Raw genomic sequence first — 15,139 nt, forward strand, 5'->3', positions numbered from 1 at the left:
GGTTCTTTTCTTCATGCAGCTAACATTTCACTACAGTAAACAGGTAAGAAACGAACATAGAATATCGAGTGTGATAAATGCTATAGCGAGAGGGGTAGAGTGCCAGATATGGGGCAGGGATACGATATCCTATAGAACGGACAGAGCAGGTCTCTCCAAGAAGGTGTGTTTGAGCAGAGACCTGAAAGAAGTGAGGGTGTGAGCCATGGGGCTGTCTGGGAAGAGTGCGTCCAGGCAAAAGGAAGAGAGGGTGTGGCCTGAGCAGAGGGCTAGAGAGCAGAGATAAGATCAGAGGTTGCAAGGAGCCAGACAGTTACACTGTACACTATAGAGTTTGGCTTTCACTGGGAGTGGGAAGAGAAGCCATTGGAGGGTTTGGGGCAACATGATCTATCTGATCTATGTTTTTATAGGATCATCTGGCTATGGGGTTGATGATGTTGGGGCAGGGATGGCAGGGGATGGAAGCATACACACCTTCTAGGATGGGATCATGATCTCTAGACAAGGGATAACCAAGGCTTGGATAAGGCACAAGTGGCTATGGAGCACTTGAAATGTAGCTAATGAAATTTAGGAACAGAATTTAAAATTTTTAATTTAAATGAAAATTCCAGCCAGGCATGGTAGTTTACACAATCATGGCTCACTGCAACCTCAAACTTCTGGGCTCAAGTGATCCTCCTGCTTCAGTCTCTGAAGTAGCTAGGACTGCAGGCGTGTGCCACCACACCAGGCTATTTTTTTAAAATTAGAGATTATAAAGGGAAATGTCATAGTGTTCCAGCCCTTTTGCTAATAAGTGCCAATCCATGAAAGTTGCAAGAATTGAACCGTGTCTTCAAAATCTTAACATTCGTTTTATTTCCAAAAAGGGCTCAACACACTATTCCCAGGTTTGGACTTTGTTGTCAGAATTTCTCATATTGGAAACAAGGGTGAATGATGAGGCCAAGGCTTAGATTTGTAAAAGGAGGAGGGAACAGTGGTTGAAGACTCCTTTTCAGAGTTTATGTTTCCATAGAAGTCACAATTGTAAGGGGAGACACACCGTAATGGGCAGTGGCTTCTGTGGAATATTATGGTTGGCTTGTGTACATCTCTTAGCTTCTACTACTCAAATGCAGATTTCATAGTAATATGTTGGTATTGCCATTATGAGAAAATCTAGGCTCGATCAAGCCAATTTGTACGGAAAAAATGAACTACTTTGTAAGATCTAAAAGAGAACCATTCTTACTGGTAAGAACAGGGACCTCTCTAAAGTTACCATTTTATTTTTTGCCTCTAAATATCTGACTTAGGAGTGTCTAACAGATATAGATATACCTCGTAGAAAGCAAACACTCAGAAGATCCTGTATGTTAAAAGAAAGATTACTATCTAATTGAAGCCTCTCTCCACTAGAAGAACTCAGAAACAATCTTACATTGTAAGTTAGGGTTTGACAGAATCATTCTAAAAACATGCCATCTTGCAGCACTGTGTTAGGGTATGTTGCGGAGAAACTTGAACCATTTGCTAGCATCTGCTAAAAGCAGTGCTCCCAGACCAGTTGACAGGGGTGTCCAGGCAGCCTTTTTCCTGGAAGCGCTTCCTTCGTCCAGTTTTACAGACTCACCATGCAGTCTTCTGTATTGTTCAGTCTCTTCTTGTAATCAGATACAAATAGTCAGACTGCAGCCTGAGACCACACTGTAGGCTTCAGTGCCCCTGATTTATGAGCCACTTAAAAATATATATATATAATAGCTATCTATTATAGATGTTTTACATTTATATAATATACAATCTATTTTATATCTATTATATATTATATCTATTATTTATTTTATATGTAATAGTTCTCTCTATATAATTCTATATATATCATGATCTCTATGTATAGAGAGAATTATATATAAATATGTTACATAATAAATATAACAAATAACTGTTATATATTTATATATGTAATATATAATCTCAGTTATTTGTTATAATATATGTAAAACCAACCAAATAGCTCTCTAGAGAGAGACAGACAGAGAGAGAGTATATTTCAACTCAGTGAAATATACACATGAAATAATCCCCTTCCCCCACTGACCACTATTAACTGTGTTCTCTCTGGTACTTAGCAACCATAAAAACACCTCAGTCTTAATCCATAAATATTTTGTCACTTTGGGCCCTTAAAATGTTATTTCAGCTATTAAAGATTAGTCATGTACATGTTTTAAATGTTCAGCTCTTGTTGGAGCTGAATCCCTGAGGAGCCTGGACTGGTGGTCCCAGCATTTGGTGGGGTGGGGGTGTGAGGGTGAGATCTGCATCTTCCATCCCACCTGTCTTTACTTGCACTTCTCTGCAACTAGTGTATGAAGGAGAGAGAAAGAAGACATTTATTCTTTTGACTGGTCAAGACAAATTTTTCCCTTTAGGAGACAACTGGTGGGCTAGAGTGGCTACAGTCAGAGAACCTTACCCCATGAGATAAGACACTCCTGAAGTCTTTTCCCTAGAGAGTCTGCCTTTATTATGGTGTATGCTCTGGGTGTATTTCACGATGATGATGCTTTCCTTCTCCTTGCCAGAGCCACAAGGAGACCCTTTTTTGGCTCTTCATGAGGAGCTGAAGTAGGTAAAACTGGTGGGGTTGAAGTAGGTAAAACTCACATAGTGTGGGGGCCCAGCTAAAAATGCCCCATCCCCAGGAGTTTCTCACTGTCAAGCTAATCCGCATTCAGCCTCCAGCAATTCATCAGAACTACCATTTAAGTATTCTTACCAGTTTGTGGTTTCCAGGTGAGCGAATCTCTCAATCAGGACTCCAGATTCTCCTGTCTCAATTCTCTGAGGAGCCCAAGAGCAATCATTATTTTCACTTTTTCTTGGCCATTAGTGACAACTTTCAAGCTCTTTACAAGAGAAAAGCTGAAACTGGAAATCTGTAAGCCAATTTTGAACTTAGGGGAAAAGACTTGGGGAGGAAAAAGAAGCCTTCAAATGGAAGCCAAAGAAGTCTCTAGATGATTTTTCCATTATTTCACAAATGGAAAAACTTACAGAGTTAATTCAGAGTAGTGAAATCTGCCTATGAGTCTGACTTAGTCCTTATTTTAATTTCATCTGGGCGGCCCCAAAGAGTGATGACATTGATGATAACTATTACAAGAATGAGACATACATTTCAAAGATCTTAGTTATATTATTCCAAAATGCCAAAACAAGGGAATATAGCTCCTAAAAGTATATCATTTTCACTAAAAGACTGAATACTGCTCTCTACCTCCTAGAGATGTCCTCAGCTGAAATAAGAAAAGGGGGATTTGAAATCCAAAATGTTGCAGCATTTATTAGACTCATATTATCTTGTAATTGTTTAACCCATAGAAGTTTGGCTTTTTCAACAAGACCAAGAGCTCATTTTGGTCAGGTACCTTATCAGAGTCTCCTTCTTTAGCCTCTCACACTGCTCTGCACACAACAGACCTCCATTAAATCCTTGAATCAGATTGGATGTGGACTTGCCTGACTTTTTACTGCACTGGTTTGGCAGGAGTTGTGTCCCAATCTTGCTTGTCATTCTTGTCTCTTGGTTTAAAATGCTGTGCTTCGCAAAAGGCTTCTGTGAGCAAGTACTTGAGGAAAAAGAATTACCCCCTTTCAAAAGGTTCTGAATATGGTCTTTCGTGAGGCCTATTACAGTGCCTTATACCTCATTATAATCTACTGGGGAGTTATTGTGCATCTTGTAATGGAGGCTAAATTCATATTTTTCATTCACCTGATTAGTATTTCTGTATTGGCTCTGGTGCCGAAAGGAATATTTTCCGTCTCTGTTTCTCCTTTTCAGTAGTAATATAAACATAATACAAGGCAGTAGAAAGAGCATCCCCTTTCCAGAAACAAACAAAAATCAATTACAGTCAGTCCTGAGGGAAGTCTTTCATGGAGAAAGCCAAGAAAAGCAGAAAGAAAGCTGAATGCCTCTGCCTTTATCTGTCCTCCCTGCCTCACTGTTTTAGGATCACATTGTCACAGCCCCATTTGGATTCTTTCATGCTCAGGTAGGGAGGAAGAATTTTTATCGACACATGATTGATGTGTCAAAATCTAGAAAATTTCATTGGAGAGGGGACCATGCCTTTCGGGGCTCATTTATGATATGCGTTTTCTGGCTATAGGCCCAAACATGGGGCTCTAGGAAGCAAACCGAGCAGGCCAAATGCAGCCCCTACTCTGTGCCGTCCCGCTGTCCTCCTGCCTAGCCTAGAGCTCAGCAGGAAGAGTGTCTGGGAGGATATGGTGTGGGGAGCGAGTGAGAGGGCTGGGTGGCAGCTGTGGCAGCCCTGCCCAGCCCTGTGGCCACTGCGACTACTCTTCTGTATGGGTCCTGGGGCCGCTGCTCTCAGATCAACTCTTTGCCCTTTGGTTCTGCCTTTGAGCTGGTTTTCTTTCTTTGACTCTCATGGATACTGCAGTGCTGCTTCTTTCCCTCTTCCATTTAACCTAATCATTTATAAAATGAAATTCTTTTCCATATTTCTCTGACTTCTGGCTGGAGAGAGATCAGATGTGGGAAGCTCTTCCCTCCCTCTCAGCAGTGGCCCCGCGGCATCTCTAGCAGTGGCAGTACCTTTAGGGTTCTGGGACACCCTTCAGGGTTCCAGCTCCCAGCAGGACACCTGGCTCAGGCCCTGGTCATGCTTCCTTCTCCCTCTGTCCCTTTGCTCGAGGGCCTCCTGCTTTGCCAATATTGGGACTACCTCTCACAGTGGTCTATTTGGCTTCTGAAATTATCCTCTCCTGGTGCAACACTTCCCGCATGAAATTCCCTCTGTGGTAAATACACTGAGTGGTTTCCATCTCCTGGCTGCACTGGACTGCTACTCCTCTCCCTGGTATATTTGTCTTAGCCCTGATAGGACAGTTCCTCAATGCTAAATGTTGTTTTATTGTTACAAAGTTTCTTTTTTCTTTTCTTTTTTTTTTTTTCTGAGATGGAGTCTCGCTCTGTCGCCCAGGCTGGAGTGCAGTGGCGCGATCTCGGCTCACTGCAACCTCCGCCTCCCGGGTTCACGCCATTCTCCTGCCTCAGCCTCCCGAGTAGCTGGGACTACAGGCGCCTGCCACCATGCCTGGCTAATTTTTTTGTATTTTTAGTAGAGACGGGGTTTCACCGTGTTAGCCAGGATAGTCTCGATCTCCTGACCTCGTGATCTGCCCACCTCAGCTTCCCAAAGTGCGGAGATTACAGGCATGAGCCACTGCGCCTGGCCCACAAAGTTGCTTTTTAAAAAGTTAATTCAGACCAAGCATGATGCAGGGTGCTAATATGTAATCTCAGTAGGTCACTGAATATTTATTGCTGGAAATTCATCAGATCAAGTCTGATACCTGATGACCTAGAAGATCTTGGATGCAATTTTCTCAATAACTTGAATCAAACAGAACACAGACTCTTCCAAAGGGTGGGCCAAGATGTCTCTAGAAGAAAACTGCAGGTGGATGGGGTCATTGTACCTGCAGTGGAGACGCTGGAGTGAAATAGACCTGGAGTCTACTCTAAGCAATTGCAGTTATTGGCTGTGTAACCACAGGCAAGTCCCTAGGTGTCTCTGGTCTTAGCTGTCTCGATAAACAATGGGAGTCAGAATTTAGCAAGGAGATACATGTAAAGGAGCACGTGTGCACAGCATGTGTAAACCTGCCTCTAGAGCTGGCTTGCTTTCTTTGTTTCTCACAAATATCACCATGCTTTGTCTTTCCTTCTCCTGTTTAACCTAAGAATTCTTAAAATGACATTCTTTCTCTTATTTTTCTACAGTGCAGCTAAGGTAAAATTCTCAAAAGAAACTTTACTTGAAAACCAAGGGAAACCAAAAAGGAAGTAAATAATCTGACACAAAGGCAATAAAATTACACTTGTAATGCAGGGGTCCCTGAACAGGCATTGGCCAGTGACTATTTCCAGGGACATGGCCTGCCTGTCAGGCTTGCCCTCTGTCTCAAAGCATTTGGCTTCTAAGTACCAACATAGTTCTGAGGATGTGGTATATTGCCTAACTGAATACAGTGTCCCTTTCAAAGACAAATTCCTATTCCATCAAAATAAAACCTTCCCTGCTTTCCCCTGCGTGTGTTCCTTGGAGGTTTTATTTAAATAAAGGGACCATCCCCTCCTCAAGGCATCCTTCATTCATCATGTTGCCCCTACACCTAGAATCTTTGAGCCAGAGAAGGATCTGAGAATTCTGCCTTTCAACAGATGAAATACCCTCTTGGTCCTGGAACTGGTACTAGGATTACTAGCTAAAAGACAACCTTGTGTACATTTACCTCTTTAGAAGTTGCAAATCAAAGAAAAAGTTCTGGTTGAAGCTTGATACTTCTTTGCTTTAGTAACACTTTCTTTTCAGGGTTCCAAGGAACCAGAAAGGGAGCTGTCCAACAAAATAAAGTAGCCTAGGGACCACTTGTTAGCATTTTGTTAAAATATAGCCATTGCTTTAGAAACAAATTAAAACATGCCATCTTCAAATAATGTTTCATTGCACCTACCAAAGAATAAACACTTATCACCAGTCCAGAAGCATGGGCATCTTCTTGACCTTGGTTCTGGCAGCCTCTCAAAGATCACTGCAAAGGAAAGTAGGTTTTTCATTGGAAAGAAAAGGTGAGCTTAGAAACAAATCCCATACCCATCTACTCTAGACCACACATATCTGCACCTCTTTCCTCTAAGACAAGAAGAAGAAATGGATTTCTACTCTTATTTTCAAGAAATCAGAGGTCTTTACAATTTGATACAGTCAGGTACAGTCCTAGACTGTAAACCAACCTGTGTAATGAAAAGAGGTGAGAGGCTTAAGAACCTGGGAACTCACAACTTAGAAATATGTAGCATGTTTTAACTGCACATTTTCAGGGTCCCAGTGTATGATGGTCTCACATGTTTGAACACTTCTCTGGGTGATATACTATCAAAGAATTCTTGTCTTCTTTGAGGTGTTAGGTGCAAGTACAGGGACTCTGTGAGCTCATAGTCTCTCTCCATCAGTAGGTCTGCCATAACGGAGCATGGACTATTTCAGGGCAAAATCAGTCCCTGTTTAAAGCAACTGTTGAATTGGACTAGAGTGATACTTCTTGATCTGTGCTGGTTGTAAACAGTATGCTGCTAAAATACTGTAATATTGCTTGACATCTGTGCTACAGCGATTTCAAGAGGGGAAAAAAGTCTGCTAGATGCCAGCGAGGTGATGAAAATGTTTAAATAAGTTAGTTCAGTGAGATTTCAGCCATTCTAAATACATCTGTGTCTTATCTATGCTGTTATTTTAAAGTTTAGTATTCTTTTCTCTTTTTCCTTAATTCTATTGTAAATCAAAAGCATCAACCCACTTGAAACTTATTGTTAATTTAAAAAGGTATATATTTATGCATGTATATTTGTATTTAGGTACATACAATATTATATATTGGCCTTTGTTTACCTCATTAATTTTTTATTAGGACTAGAGGGAAAACTTATCAATTTATTTTCACTGTAATGGCTTCTATTTGCAAACAGTAGGGTTTTTAGTACAAAGCATAATAATCTGTGCATCAGTTTTCCATGACTGCTATACCACAAATGCAGTAGTTAAAAAACACCTTAATAACCTAGCAGTGCTATTGTTTAGAAGTCTGAAATGGGTCTCACTGGGCTCACAATAAGGCGTCGGCAGGGCTGCGTTCATCTGGAAGTTCTAGGGGAAATCTCTTTTATTTGTTTTTCTCGTTTTCCATCTTCTGGAGGCTGCTCTCATTCCTTGGCCCTTGGCCTCTTTCATCTTCAAAGCTAATTCTGACTTCTCTGCTTCCCTCTTCCGTCTTTTAAGCCCCGTTATGATTACCTTTGGTCCAGCTAGAAACACCAGGATGATCTCCTTGGTTTGATGCTTAACTTAATCATACCCTTGGAGTCCCTTTTGCCGTGTAACCTGACATGTTTGAAGGTTCTGGGGATGAGGACATAAACTTTTTTTTTTTTTTGTCAGGGGGAGTATTATTCTGCCTACCACAATCTCATAAGAAATAAATCTCCCATCTTTTCTTAGCTTCTGGAAGTGGCATAAATGGCATTGTATTGGTGGTTCTGTCACTCCCCTTGACTGGATACATTTTTCTCCACCATTTGGCATATCATTACCAGATTATTTCAGAGCAAGAAAACGAAGGGGTTTCCGTAAGACTAGAGGGCTTAATGTGTAGCTGTGTGGAAGTAATTTTTCTGGGATTACATTCAGTACCTCCATCTGAAGAATGTTGTTAATAGGCCAGGTGCCGTGGCTCATGCCTGTGATCCCAGCACTTTGGTAGGCCAAGGCAGGAGGGTCCCTTGAGGCCAGGAGTTTGAGACCAGCCTGGGCAACATATCGAGACCTCATCTCTGCAGAAAAAAATTAACCGGGCATGGTAGTGCAAGCCTGTAGTCCTAGGTGCTTGGGAGGCTGAGGTGGGAGAATCTCTTGAGCCTGGGAGTTCAAGGCTTTGAAGCTGCAGTGAGCTAGGATCACACCACTGCACTCCAGCCTGGGCAACAGAGCAAGACCCCATCTATTTAAAAAATAGAATGTAGATAATCATATGCACTTTCTCTAGAGCCTAGAGCTGATCTAACAGTCACAGAATCCTGAACTCTGGACAGTTTCTTCTACTTAGTAGAAGAAAGAGAAGTGTACTAACTGCCTCAGTGGACTCTAGGAGCTTGAGTGCATAGAACCGCCAAGAAGTTGCATTTAAAAATTAAAACTTTATTTCTAAAAATACAAATTGCAGAAAAAGAATCTTAACTACACAAGAGAGAGACGAAATAGCTCATTTCCATCCCATATCAATACTTTCTTCCCACCCCCGGAGACAGGTCATTTTAATCTCCATTTATGTTTATCTTGTTTTGCTTTTTCCTCTGCTCTGATGTTTGTTAGGCTCTGAATAGATATTTATTTCCTCTTCTCATGAAGCCTACAAACATCTAATCATTCCTATCTATTTGGTTTTTTCATTTTTAATAATTTATATTTAAATGTTGGCAAATTGAATGGTCTAATTTTGCCCTTTGAATGCCTATGCATTCAAGTTCTTTAGGCAGAATTTATCTCTTTTTTTTTAAATTATATTTTGAGTTTTATAAAAAATGGATGTTTCTTATTATCCCCCAACCCATAATTTTCTTCAGTGAACTTTTTGTTTAATTTTCTTTTGCTTTAACATTTTATTTTTCAGACACCTCTCATTGAACCTCACGTTCCTCTTCGTCCTGCTAACACCATTACCAAGGTAATGGGATGTAGGTGGGTTGATGAGCTATTGAGCTAGCTTCTTAAGTACCTCTGGAGGTGGTCCATATGTCAGGGGATCACATCAGGAAGCCTCTGATGCATTTTCTAGAGACAGGAAATATTCAGCGTTTCAGTTCTCAACATGAACCAGTGACATATCACACAAGTGAACAAAGTAAAGCACTGAGTGAGTTATGTTTTCCAAGCCAGAGTCAGATTGGAAAGTGGTTTCAGGATTTGTTTGGCTTGTTTTCCTTCTATAAACGCTTCTTTCTCCTCCCCACCTTCCACCTGATTACAATCCAGGTCCCTTCAGAGAAGATCCTCAGAGCTGGAAAAATTTTACGAAATGCCATTCTCTCTCGAGCGCCTCACATGATAAGAGATAGAAAATACCACCTAAAGACATACAGGTATGTGTGCTAATTCTAAAGGCTGTGCCCCGCTCATATTCATGTTTAGTGAAAATGGAACAAAAATGCTTCTCCCTGTTTTCCATGTGGGTGCAGCCCATTTTGTAATGCCTTCAGGTTCTGGAAGGTTAGGCTTGTCTTACATCTCAGCTTAACTGCAGTTGTTTAATTATCCTTAATATTCCTAGCACCTCCTGAACTAAGTTGTTTGGATATTGGTTTAGTTGTGATGAACAAAGAGAAGAAAATTTTTGTAATTTCTTTTTGCTAGTGACTTTTAGGAAGCCTACTAGATTTAGATCACATTCAACCAACATTGACTGCACACTTATTTATACTCAAAGACCTGTACCAGGTCCCTTTTGGTATATTAGCTCATTTCATCCACATAACACTGCTAGACATGTAGACCATTTTTCAGATAACAAAACTGAGGCTTGGAGAAATTAGTTTTGCTTGTCCAAATCACAAGTCTAGTGAGTGGCAGGGCCAGGATTTAAACCAAGGTTGCTTGATTTCCAGATTCAGTGATCATTTCATTCAGTCAGTCATTCATTTATTCACAAGTTTAGCATTTACTGGGTGCCAGGCACTATTGTGTTTCAAGCTCTAAGAATACAGCAGTTAACAAAATATGCAAAGTCCTTTACAGAGCTTGTTTTCTAATGTAGAATTCCATCCTAGCATGCATATAGTAAGATACACAACTCTGTATCACATATATATTCATATAGAATATGGATTCCTAATTATAGTTGTCACTGGAGTTAAGAAATGACAGAGATAAAGACAGAGGTTTCATGGTTAGCTGAACCTTCTGGGATGACCGAACCATGCTGGGCCAGTTAAGAACTCGAGTCTAATCCCTAACTTTTGATTTTATCAATTCAGCAAGTGTTGAGGAACTAGAATTGCCAATATGTGACACACAAGCCTTCACTCTGTCTTCCCAAACCCAGGGCTCAGACATGACAACCCTCTTTCAGCAATCAGTGAGACTCTCTTTGCCATTTAGCCTAGACATGACCTCAGAACCCATCAGCATTGGCATGAGTCAAAACCCATTTGATTCACAGGAACCAAATTCATAAGACACACTGAAAAACTAGAATACAAATTTCCAAGTTACCATGAAGGATGCATATCTTCTACCAGCTATGATAGAATCTATAAAGGTTCTGGTTCAGGAATTTGAGCATAAATAAGTGCTCAGTAAATGTTAGTTGAATGTGATCTAGATCTAGTATCTACAGGGTTCACATTAAAGCAAACCTACTCAAGGACAGAGATAGAAAAAATATATTGCAAATTCTTCCTCTTCTGATTATTTTTTCTATACTCCATGCAAACTAATACTCTTCTGCTTGCATTTGGCATGAATATGTTACAAGACCAAAATTGACAGTGTGTTACATTTAGATTGGCCTCTTGTTGACAGAATTTTAGAAATGAGATGGGACTTGAGAAAGTGCCTTAGTCTTATCAGTAGCATATTCCGCTTAAGACACATTCCACCTCTTAGGACAGATTGATTACTTAGCCCTTTTTATGTTGATATTAACTAACTGCTATTTTGGATGTTTACATTTGTAAGTCCTATTCTCCAACACCAGAAGTTGATTCCTTTTCTAGTCTGTGGACCTGTATTAGTCTGTTTTCACACTGCTATAAAGAACTATCTGAGACTGGGTAACTTTTGAAGAAAAATGGTTTCATTGACTCACAGTTCCACAGGCTTAACAGGAAGCACGACTAAGAGGCCTCAGGAAACTTACAATCATGGCAGAAGGCAAAGGGGAAGCAGGCACATCATACCATGGCAGAGCAGGAGAGAGAGAGAAGGGGGTGGTGCCACACACTTTTAAATGATCAGATCTCATGAGAACTCACTCACTATCACAAGAAAAGCAAAAGGGGAAAATTTCCCCCATGATCCAATCACCTCCCCCCAGGCCCTTCCCGTGAAACATGGAAATTACAATTTGAGATGAGATTTGTGGGGGACACAAAGCCAAACCCTATCAGGCCCCCTACACACTGCTATAATTTTAAGAAAAGTAAAGGTTAAAATAAATAAATCAATGTGTCATATGTCTTCAGAGAGAGTTCAACCTTTTAAATTCATTCAGGGGATCTCAAAGATCTCATATGGTTAAAGGAACTTTCTCTTTTCAAAATTGTATTACTTTTTTCCCTAATTTAAGATGTGATTGTGCTTTGCCAAGTATTGACTTGCATTAGGGAAAATTTATTAAAATATGTCATGTTTGATGATAGATAATGGAAACTAGAAGTCAGAAACCATAATCTCTTTCGTGCTCCATCATACTAAGATTTTAAACCCCTGAAACATACATGTTATGTCTGTTCCATGCCCTGTGACACAAATTAATGACCTATTGGGAATAACCACAGGACTCAACTGGAAGCCAGAAGCATGATTTCTTTTTTCTGCAGGACAGTCTGAGTTCCTTGTCCCAGCTCTTATACTTTCCAGTTCCATCCTCTCTCTCCCTCTTGCTTCTCACTCCATTATATTATTGCCACAGTATTCAGGGGCTGAAGCCTCTCCAGGTGCAGCGTAACCCCCCAAAATAACTATACTAGAGGTCTGCTGTCAATTTTAAATCATCTAGGGATCATTAATGGAAAGGATACCTGTGTGTCTTTGTTCAGTATTCTGACTGCACAACTGTGTGTCTTTGTTCAGTATTCTGACTGCAAGATTCTTAAACCCTTTGTAAGGACTCATCACATGCTCTGGGATCATCTCAAGTCTGTGTACTCTTTTTAGTAAAGGTAATCACTGAATTAAAAGCCAAATGAAATTGATTTTATGTATTTTTACACGATTTTTACCATTAATCAATTCTCAAATTAGGAAAGAAATATAATGAATGGTCTTATGTTTGGTTCAGAATGATTTATAAGTAGGTGACTGTGCCCATTGAAGCTCTAATGTGCGGGTATAGACTGTAATAAGGGCAGTCCTGGAAATATAATGGCCTTCTCAGTACACCCTCCCTGTGAAATATTCTGAAGTCAGGGTCAACCCCAAATCAAGGAATCCCACGATTCCTCTGATAGATTTCAGAGGTCTAAGATTAAAATTATTAGAACAGGAAAAGGCTTTAGAGGCCATCATTTCCTCCTCCTATTTTTTTATTTATTTATTTTTATTTTACGGCAAGGAAAGTGAGAACCAGAGAGTTGAAACCATGTGACCAAGGTCACATAGCTAAGTAGCAGACCTAGTTCTGTATCTCATGTCTCCTGCCACTTCAAGATTGTTCCCAAAGTGGCACAGAACCATGAGTCTCCTCCAGTTTCAACTAGAGAGGGGCTCCCTACCCCATGCCCCAGAGGTGGTGCTGTCCTTAGCATGAGAGGGGAGGCCACCAGTGATTCAGTCCCAGCTGCAGGCAGCCAGCTGCTCTGTGACTCCCTGCCTTCTTCCATCATCCCTTGGGATTGAGCCATCACTAGGACTTCAGGATTCTATTTCCTCTCTTGAACCATCATGTTGTGGATACCTGCCCCCTTCTCTTACCCCATGGGGAATTTCGGTATTCCCGAATATGTGAGTGTGTATAATTATGCATTTCCTAACTAATGTATGCAGTTTGCTTATCCAGACCAACTCACCACAGAAGGGCATCTTGGGGACTAATGTGTGAATATACAGGAAGCCAGAAAGCATTTGGAGCTCTTCAGATGACAGGCTCTGGAGAAGTGCTAATGCTCATTACACAGAACTTTTTCAAAGAGATTTGCATCGCTAATTGCTTGTTTCTCCCAACACCCCTCCAAGGAAGATCAGTAGTATTACTTGAAAATATAAAGTGCTATATAATTTTGCACTTATACGGTACCTTTCATAGCACCTCTGAGTGCCTCATAAACATTAACTCATTCGGCACAAGACTCAGGTGGAGAGAGTCAGTATGTATTTTGCTTTGCCTCCATCTTGCACTGAGATTTTCTGGGACCGGCTCACTAGGACAGAGTTACTGTTCCTCTGATTAGCTTGCCAGACAATCTCCCCCTCTAGCGGCCCCCTGGTCTCCCCTGGTGCTGCAAGTTGTAATTGTTTCATTTAACCAGCCTTGCTTTACAGTTCTCTCATGAGCTGAGTGGCTTTTTTGGCTTGTATTAGCATTTGAGAACCGAAGCTACCGTGTGTGGTGCTTTGTTTGCCATGAGACCTCTTCTGGTAGGAGGCCATTAAGCCCTTTGGTAGGTTTTCCTCTCAAAAGCCATCTCCCATCCTCTATCTGAAAAGGGGTGACTTCCCCACCCTTTATGTCTCACCTCTCGTTAGACAATGCTGTGTGGGAACTGAGCTTGTAGACTGGATGATGCAGCAGACACCATGTGTTCACTCCCGGACTCAAGCTGTTGGCATGTGGCAAGTCCTGTTAGAAGACGGTGTTCTCAACCACGGTAAGATGAGCCCCAGTCCCTGGAAACCTCTCAAGAAGTGCTAAGTGCATTTCCCTGGGTAAGTAGTTGCTGAACTCTCGAATGGGCAAGAAAGAATTATGATCCCTTTAGGGACCTGCAGAGCTAGCATCTTCATTTAGCAATACAAATGCAGCAAGTAGTTGCTATTGATTGCTATGTTCCACCATTGTACCTTCCTAACTTGGGAGAATGTATGAAAGGAAAATGAAATTGCAGCCCGAGTGCATCAGTTCCAATTATGTTTATTAGTTTGCATTCACGGTTCATTGATAGTGTGATTATACTCTGAGCAGTGCATAGCAATCCTGATGCAGGGGCAGAGTGAAGAGCAGTGAAGTGTGTGGCTGGGCTGATGACATGAAAGTAAGTAATGAATTCAGAAGCTGCCTTTTAACTGTGCCGCTGTCTGGGAGAGCCAATTTGTATACCCACAGGATGACCATATTTAAAATCAAGAATGTGCTCTGCAATTGTGGCTCTTGATAACTGCAGGGGCTATAATTGAACAGAGTAGCTCTTCAGGACTGGCGTGTAACTCTGGCCAAACTCTCATGCCATTTGTTTAAGACATTTCCAAACAGACAAAATATTAAAAACATTCATTTCATTTACCAACACCTGGGAATCTAGTAATGGTTTTGCCAGCGTTTCTCATACTTTAATGTGCATACATGTCACCTGGGACTCTTGTTAAAGTGCAGATTCTGATGTAGCTTGTCTGGAATGGACTCAGAGTCTGTATTTCCAACAAGTTCCCGGATGCTGCTGCTGCTACTCCTCCAGGAGTCACCCTTTGAGCAGCAAGGGATCTACTGCTTGTCTTGACCTTTTGAGAGTATCGATGCTCCATCCTGAAAAGGGGCTCAAGGCTCTAAGACACGTACATGAGGGATTCTGAGCCACATTCATTGTCTTTGTCCTACCAAGATTTAAATCCTGTTTAAAGGAACA

The 15,139-nt window shown here is 41.1% G+C and overlaps 1 protein-coding gene across 9 annotated transcripts in view; it reads left to right on the forward strand.

Annotated features, from left to right (window-relative positions):
• The window catches only part of RAPGEF4 (Rap guanine nucleotide exchange factor 4), a 381,527-nt gene that overhangs the window by 280,267 nt on the left and 86,121 nt on the right, over positions 1-15,139 (forward strand). For 6 of the 9 annotated variants that reach the window (XM_054548828.1, XM_054548824.1, XM_054548822.2 and 3 more), the window contains 3 exons: positions 9,256-9,309; positions 9,618-9,724; positions 14,046-14,167. In XM_054548828.1, coding sequence (XP_054404803.1) covers positions 9,256-9,309; positions 9,618-9,724; positions 14,046-14,167 — 283 coding nt within the window. 9 annotated transcript variants of the gene reach the window in all.

Source organism: Pongo abelii, chromosome 11 (genome assembly GCF_028885655.2).
Source record: "Pongo abelii isolate AG06213 chromosome 11, NHGRI_mPonAbe1-v2.0_pri, whole genome shotgun sequence".
Classification (NCBI taxonomy): domain Eukaryota; kingdom Metazoa; phylum Chordata; class Mammalia; order Primates; family Hominidae; genus Pongo; species Pongo abelii.